This window comes from Manacus vitellinus, unplaced genomic scaffold (assembly GCF_001715985.3).
Source record: "Manacus vitellinus isolate BGI_N305 unplaced genomic scaffold, ASM171598v3 scaffold_44_pilon, whole genome shotgun sequence".
Classification (NCBI taxonomy): Eukaryota; Metazoa; Chordata; class Aves; order Passeriformes; family Pipridae; genus Manacus; species Manacus vitellinus.
The window spans coordinates 5,849,223-5,857,957 of NW_021940565.1; the positions used below are offsets into that span (position 1 = coordinate 5,849,223).

The 8,735-nt window shown below is 37.7% G+C and overlaps 1 protein-coding gene across 2 annotated transcripts in view; it reads left to right on the plus strand.

The window, feature by feature from the left end:
* Positions 1–8,735, plus strand: part of NEK7 (NIMA related kinase 7) — a 59,814-nt gene that overhangs the window by 38,270 nt on the left and 12,809 nt on the right. For both annotated transcript variants that reach the window (XM_018079076.2, XM_008926840.3), the window contains 2 exons: positions 906–1,013; positions 7,574–7,668. In XM_018079076.2, coding sequence (XP_017934565.1) covers positions 906–1,013; positions 7,574–7,668 — 203 coding nt within the window. The remainder of the gene's footprint in view (positions 1–905; positions 1,014–7,573; positions 7,669–8,735) is intronic.

The following is an 8,735-nucleotide window of genomic DNA, read 5'->3' on the forward strand; positions in this document are numbered from 1 at the left end:
AACTCTTTTGTTGGGAACCTGAAAACACTGGTGTTTGAAGGGTTATTAACCATTCCTTTCACTCTACCCATATTTATGCAAACTGTAATCCCCTCTTATACAACCGAAGTGATTTTCTTCAAGTTTGGAGCCACAGTGCATTGCTCTCGAGCTGAGTATGAGCTAGACTCCCTTCCCAAACAAATAACAGGTCAGTTTATTTAGAAACAGGATAGGTACCTTGTTTAAAAACCATAAAATAAAAGTCTGTACTGTTGTCTCTAAGGGACTGGATTAAAACTTAAACTGAATATTACTTGTGAAAAATAACTGTCTGGGGTATACATCATTATTTTTCTTTGTTTCTACTTGATTAGCCCAGTTCCATTGACGAGTGCAAATAACCATTCTCCTGAGTAAAACTTGCCTTTTTTTTTTTTTTTTAATGCCTGCTATTAGAGAATCAGTTACCTATTTCAAATGAATAACATCATGTCACTGTGGTTTATGTGAACAGCAAAAGTGATGAAAAATCTTTTACACTGCTTGAAAACATTTCTGTGCTGTTACTTAGACATAATAAGAGGTTCTGTAGTTCTAATGCAAGACCTTCTATGTAGCTTATATAAAGTAGTAATGAGCTGCCTTATATCTACTGTTTGGCTTTGAGTGTTGGGGTTTGGTTTGTTTGTTTGCTTGGGTTTTTTTGAAAGTATTTTCCATGGCTCTTGATTTTCTTGCTTGAGCGATGTTTGTACTGTTAAAGTAGCTGAAGTTCTAAATTCCAGTCTCATTCTTTCTGAACACCACCATTAAATTTTACCAGTATTAGCTGTAAGTAAGATCTTCTTTTGGTCTGTTATTAGAGCAGTAGCTTTTCTTGCGACCTTACTGTGACTTTTAAATTTAATTTATTTTTCTTTCAGATATAAAGCCAGCAAATGTGTTCATTACAGCTACAGGAGTAGTAAAGCTTGGAGACCTTGGACTTGGTCGATTTTTCAGCTCCAAAACAACAGCTGCACATTCTTTAGGTAAGCTTTCTCTGAGGTACAGGTGTTGGACAGGTAGATTTTTTTTTTTTTTTACATGTGCCCACTCAAGAGGAGGGAGAAAACAGTTAGATCCAGCTGAAGCTGTTCTTAAACAATAATAAAAATGTGGTCATAAAGGTCTTCTTAAATAATAATAATAATAAAAGTGGTCAGCACCATGGACAAATACAGAAAAGCTGTGAAGTACTGAGGCAATACTTTCAGCACTACAGCTCATTGGGTTTTCCCCCCGCTTAGTTTGAATCATCTAATGTACATTTCTGCCTCTGAACAAGTGTTTCCTAAAAATGGTCAAGTAATACTTGCAGTGCTTATGTTAGAGCCATTGGAGGACACACAAAGAATTGTTTTTTTTTTTTTCCAGATGTTGAGGTTTCTAATTAGACTATGAAATAACAGACTTCCCAGATTAAAATATGCCATGTTTATCCTTATCTCTTAATTTAAGTTTTCCCAGTTGCCAGTAGAACATGGAAGAAGAGAGGATTGATGTTTGGCATGTTTGTACCATATTCGAGGTGTGGGTGATACCTGTGTTAACAGCTGAAAAAAATATTTTAGAAGGGAAACTTTTGATTTTTACTTCCCTGTGTTCCTGAAAGCCTTTGGTCACTCCTTTGTGCCTTCCTGTTTTTTACCATGTTTGGGGCATACCGGTAGTGGCATAGTCAAAACCAGTAACTGCTGAGATCTTAATAGGACTGAGGTGAACCTCAGACACAGATGTGCAATCTTGCATTAATAGGAAAAGAGAGAGATGAAGACAGCAAAGTAGTGAGACCAGACTGGAAATGTGCTTGGGTTCCACATGAAAGATCTGATATGAGGACGTGGCAGCATTTTATCTCAAGTGCTGCTGTTCATGCTGCCCTCATAACCCAGTGGGCATCTCTGGTAGCACTGTGGAGAACAGCTCGTAGTTGGGTCCTGCTACTGTCTGCAAATGGACAAAGGATGTGAAGAGGGAGATGTAAATCCTAATCTGTGGATCAGGAGCCCACAAAAAAGGCAGAAGTCCACAGTGAGGGTGGGAGAGTTAGATTTGTGTTCTGAGGCAGAAGTCAGGAAGTTAAAGAGGAACAAACTGCCTCAACTCTGCATTATTTTGGCTCATGGCAGGGGAATGGTTGCAAAGACTGAGCTAGAAGTTAAAAAGCTGAAGACTGAGCCAGAGTTAAAGGGCTTGGGGGTTTTACACTATTTTTAAAGATCCTCTTTTACAGATGAAGAATTGCCCAGGGAGCAGGGGGTGGGAGGATGGCAGCTTTGTTTCTAATGTTGGGTGCTGCGTCCTGGTGGAGGAGCTGCTATTTTTTATTTTCTTTTTTCCCTGTCTCCTCTTTTCCCATTTCACTCTTAATTATGATCTAATGTCAGAATTCAGCCTAGGAAAAAGGTTTGTTTCAGCTGTTAACTTAGGCTACAGGACTCTGATTTATCATGTCACTAGCAGAGACCACTTCTTAAAATTAATTTCTTCTGCAGTTTCTGATACTGGTTTTCTTGAAATTTCTTTCGAAGTTGTACCTTTTTATGATTCTATAAACCTTTGGTGCACAAAACCCAGTGAATTACAAACATATGTGTAGCAATTTATACTTGTTTACAGGCTTTATAAAAATTTCAGTAGCAAACTAGATTCAGGCTTTCAGAGATAAAGAAATGTACTAAAATTTTAATTAGGTACAGCTTCTAACTGCTAATTATGAATAATACTGATTTAATTAGAATACTTACCGATGGTCCATTTGAAACAAATGAACTGAACTGGACAGGGTTCGTTCATATTCTTAACTCTTTCTATACAGCCTTATCAAGAGGTAGATTTTTCTATTATGTCAAGTGTATACCTTTTTGAAAATAGGAAATCTTTCTTCCAAAAGTGCAAAGGGAAAGGAGGCATTTAGTATTGTTGATTGCATACAAACATGACAGAATTTCTTGTTTTCGGCAGACTTTATATTAGAAATGGGAATATGGTTCAACAAAGGCTTCATATTCCTTTCCCTGTGACTGTTAGGGGTTTTTTGTAGTTGTTTTAATGGCTGAAGGCCAGGCCTTACACTCTTCAGAGACATGGCAGTTCTAAGACCAGCTCATGGAAACATGCAAACATTCTGTTTTAGCCATTCAGTGGATGTAAAAATAGTCCATATGTCAGTGTTTCAGTTACAAAAAGAATCACTTCAGTTCTCTGCTGTGCTTGTGCTATAAAGCTGCACAGTGTGCTGTCCAGGCAGGCACTGCCACCAGGATGTCAATACCTTCTTGCAGGGCAAAGCAGCAGATCTGCAATCTTCTTAAAATGCTTGAATGCAAAGGATCATCTGTATTCAATTCCGGTGTTTCTTCTTGGTTTGATAAGTTCTGTCATTTCCATGATGCTGCTGTCCCAAGCACAGAGCTACGTTATGAGGGATTTAACTATAAACTCATGCAGGTTGTGGGGAATAAAATACCTCAGAAAATATGTGCAAATACTCTCCTTTCCTCCTGTGTGTGGATTTCTAACCCAGCAGAGGGTGTGCTGAGGTGGTGGTGTGCAGCACCATTCTGTGAATAAACTCCGCTTTGATACCAAACCCTTCTGAGAAGCTGCACCCTTGGTGTACAAAAAGGCTGGCAGGGAAATCTGCAGCAGTTTAATTGCAGTGATCAAAGAAGTTGTATTAAAGCAGATCTTATTTTAGGTACAGAGATCTCTTACAGTAGTTTGAAAGCTGAAGATAAATTGCTGTACTGGTACAATGCTCCATTATAAAATAACCCAAGATGTTTATAGATAGACTTCTGTAGTTAAAATATTTTCATAATGTGGGCTAGGTTGCAGAATTACTTTGGATAAGTGTGGTATTTTAGGTCCTGTATCTGTAGCTGAAGATGAGCCCCTGACTTGGAAGTCAGAATCATTAGGGTTGGAAAGGATCTCAGAGGCCCTCAAGCCTAACCTTCAGCATGCCCACTAAACCACATTGTGAAGTGTCATGTCTTAGAGAATTTGTTGTGTCAGTGGTTGACCTTTTTTAAAGCTATAGGCTGATAAACCCCTTCTGAGTCAGCCATTACATTGTTTTGTATGAGTAGATTTAACATTTTCCAGGCAGATTTGTCTCCCAGCTTGATAATATTTAGACCTATTTACTGCATTTCATTGCACTTGTTGATGCACTCAGTTTTTAAGTGAACACACTGTGGCTCAACTGCGGTGTGAATTACGTGTGTATGCAGGTAATAAGATGGATTGTTTATAACTCGCTTCTTCATGATGGATTCTTTGCCTGTGATCCTTCAAATCCAACTTCCTGCTCCCTATTAACCACCATTTCCATTATGTCCATTCCGTCTCCCAATAGCAGAAAGTTTGTGTGTAGAATCAACACTTTCTGGATCTACAGTATCTTTAAAGGGAGGGAGCTCCAGAGCAGCAGCATATTCTGAGGAAGCACTCTATTTGACCTCAGCCATTTTAAAGGAGTTTGCTGTTCAGACCTGCAGATTATCAGAGATGTGCAAATGTGGGGAACTGAACACTAAAGCTACCAATTTTCTTCTTAAAAATATAGGCACCTCAATTGGTTATGTCTTTTTCTTGTATTATCCCACTTCTGTATCTTCAGAGGAGTAAATGAAGTCAGGAAGTTGCCGATCTCTGTGCTGTTGGGATGCTGTATTTCACTTAACACAAAAAAAAAAACAATCCAGGAAGGAAACATAATGTACAATTGCAAGTGGTAGTTGCTTGCCAGCAGCGCAGCGATGTCCCTAGATTGCTCACCCTGTTAAAAGGATCATTGCAGTGCTTTCAGTAGCTCCTGAATGTCAGAATTATGAATCTTTAGTGTCATGTTCTGTTAAAAAACAGCTTACAAGTAGTAATGATGTCTGAATCTTAAAGTTGTTTTTGTGATTCCATGACTAACATAGGTAATTTCAATTCCTTTCACTAGTTGGTCATCAGGGGCTTCTGGCTGCATTGCAGTGAAGGTGTTACGCTAGGCTAAATGCTGTAAAATGGTAACATTTGTTCTTCCTTTTCACTATCATCAATCTTTCACAGTCATATCAGACCCCTAATGTATCAGCAGGCTTCCCAGAGCTACTGGTTAAAATTACCTTTGCTTTTGGTAGACTATGAACCTTCAAACCTCTGTTTTCAGCTGCCCCCTGTGGTTTCTGTGAAGCCTCTTTCTAGCACATTACTCACTGCCAGCTACTTGTGTGATATCTCAGAGCAGCAAAGGCACTGCTGCTGGAACCAGTGAACAACCAGATTACTATTAAACCTATTTTTTGTTGTTAGATGAGTTCTGCAAACAAAGCATCAGAATATATGAAACCAGTGCATTAATTAATGGGTGCAAAATGCATCTGAAATTTTTCAGAGGTGTCCAAGCTCACAAGTCCTTGGGGTGTTAAAGAAAATAAATGCAACAGGGAAGTAAAACACTAAGGATAATAAAAATATGAAAGCTGTGTCATGCCAAATGTTGTTTAATTACAGTTTCCAATGTTAAGATATCTGTCATTAAACACCCTTTAAAGTACTGCTGTTGATACATTAGAAAACAGGGTTGCTTTGGATATTCTGGTAGTTTTGTTGTTGCAGTCTACCCATCTGCCTGTATATTCTTTCACAGCGAAAAGAACCATTCCTCTTGACCATTCTTCTCTTGAGTGAATACAAACATCCCATGAGACTGTCTCCTGCAGTAATCCAGTATTTTGAGTTGCTTTTCCCCAGCCTTTCTCCTTTTAAGCTCTTGATCACTTGCAATCTCAGTTCAGAGCAGCAGTGATTCCTCAGCCCAGCACTGAAGGAGAGGGGCTGCAAAGTCTCTGCTTTCTGGGGGTAGAAGTCCGCCCCAAAATATTTAATGGGACAGATCCATTGTAGGATACAATCTGGGGACCTCTGTCCTTGCCTATGTTACAGAAGCACATTCTCAGTTTATGTGGATTTTCAGTATTGTCTGCTGAGAAGGAGATCAGTTGAAATTATGGGTTACCAGCAGCAGTGGCCTGACCTGAGATAAGGTGGTACAGGGTTTCCCTGTCTGAGCTGGGCCTTTCAAGTAGGAAAGTACTTCTCCCTCTACCTTAACTCCCTAAGAAAGGTAAGGCACCTTGTCAGAGCAAAACCTTTAACGTTTGGAAATGATTAGAGTAAAATTATCTATCTGATAATTTAAAGCTATTAACCTGATTACTCACATGTGGAATTACTTACATATTCACTGTATCACCATTTCTAACATTCACGCAGAGATCAATTCTGAATTAGCTTCATCTATGCAGAAGTGTAGAAGTGTTACAAGATCTTTGTGTTAAATAAAGTATTATGGGCTTCATACTCTTAATTTTTGTAGCTTGTAGTGAGAGTGCTGATTTTAATCTCTGGTGTTGCAAGGTGTTTGGTTTCAAAATAAAATCAACTTACATTGCATTGACAGAATTCAGCTGCTTTTCATCATCAGGATTCAGTGCTTAAGAACATATTCCAAACAAAACTGAAGTAAAATTCTACATAGATCTGTGACTCTTTTTGCTGTTAGGCAGTCATTTTGGGGGATACAGGGAGAAAGTTCAGAAACAATGCACCAAAATTACTACTATCCTTATTTTTCATAACTTCTTTTTTTTTTTTTATTGCTCAGTCATTTAAGAATGCATCACTCAGATACTTTTTTTTTTTTGTAATGGTATTTTTTTACAGAGCTGAAACATCTCAGAATTTCTCTCTTCCAAGTAATAAAGATGGGCAGAATTTGATTAAAATCAAGAGGAGGGATGTCCTGGAGTGTCCAATGTAAACTAACTCTGGGGCAGTCCTAGTGAATGCTGTGTTTCAAGAGCAGATGTCTCCAGAGCCCACAGCTCTCAGGCAGGATTAAGCTGGGACAGGCACAGGTTTGGGAGCTGAAAAGCCCTCATGGAGTTGAGTCCTGCAGCAAATGGCTGAGTCACTTATGGGAACGTCAACGTCTGCTGGGCTAACAGGTTTTCCTGCCTTCCTATCTGAAGGTCCTGGATTTCAGGCTCTGTTTGAATTCCAGCTATTATTAGTTTCAAAAGCAGCTTTTTCAGATCTTTATATTCTCAGAAGAAAGAACAGACAACTTTCAAAACAAATAATGAAATTCAACCCATGGAAGAGAATTTCTAGCTGTTGTTTCTAGCCAGTGATAACAGCTTGGAACAGAAGCAGGGATGTGTGTGTGTGTCTAGTATGTTCCCTGTGTTCTTTTCAGGAGAAACTTATTACTTTTGAGCTTCTCTAAAAGCAAAAATTGGAAGTATTCTGCAACTGAATAGTTCTGGTAATTAGGTATCAGTAATGAAAATAAAGCTGTATTGGATGAAATAGATATCTAATTAATGTATTTCTGTCAAACTGAAGTGTCATAAATAAGACTTGAAATTATATGTGTAGCAAACAAGAAATAGAAGATGAAAAATATTTTTCAGTCTGGAAAACTGTAATTTTACTAATGTGTAACAACAGAAATTTTCATTCAAAAATACTTTTGTGTTCATTGCAGTTGGTACACCTTATTATATGTCTCCAGAGAGGATACATGAAAATGGTTACAACTTCAAATCTGACATCTGGTCCCTAGGCTGTCTGCTGTATGAGGTAATATTGATATATACAGTGAACTTAATAACACTCTTGTACTTCCCCCTTCCCCCCCACTCCCCTTACATAACTTCAGTGTATGGAATACTTTTACATGTGTAAAAGTTACATGTTACTTGAGACTTACCTTTTGCTTGGCTTGCTACCAAGATCTTGCAGCAATTTGGTGAAGATTGGGCTTAACTGAAGGATTAATAAATGAATATAAATGAAGGATTAATTAAATGAACTGAAGGATTAATAAATGAATAATAGCAAGCACATATAAAATTGTTCTACGTGTTTTCATGATACATTCTTTGCAGTAAGTTACTTTTATACAAATTGCTTATTTTTATAAATATTTAAAACCTAAGTAAAACAATAGAAAATGTTCAGTTATTACTCCTAACTTGGACTATCTCTCAAGATAATGAATTCTGCTGCACAGAATTCATGTAACTTTTCTATTTTTGTACAATTGGTTAAACTGCAATTAGTGTTTGATTTCTGTATTTCTACATTTAGGATTGGTAGGTGACACATAATTTTAAATAATATTATATTCTGAGAAAACAAAGATACAGGGCAAATTGAAATTGAGGCAGATGAAGGTGTTAAAAACAGGTAGGCTTCCAAGGCAATTATGTCTTCAAAGATCTTTGCATATCATTTCTTGATCCAAAGAATGAACACTTGTGTTGAAGGATGCTGGAAAAAATTTGGTTCAATGGCAGTGAAGTCTTCCTAGTCATCTTCCAGGTAAAAACTCATAAACTCAAGCCATATACTTTTTGTTTACCTAAAAACCACCTGCCTCAGTGAGTCAGCAGAACTCATTTAACACAGACTCAACAGTATCAGCACCTCCTGTTTGTTTTAGGATTTTGTAGAAGACACTGTCAGCCTGTTAAAATTGAATTACTACTAGTGAATTGTCTCCAGTAATATTCATTTACTTTCTACCGCTGACATGCTGCTTTGAATATTAAGAGCAAATAACTCTATTGCAATTATGCAGTTTCCAGATCTATGTATGGCTGTTGCTTCTAAACCTTGGGGATGATTCATAGGAATGATGTCTT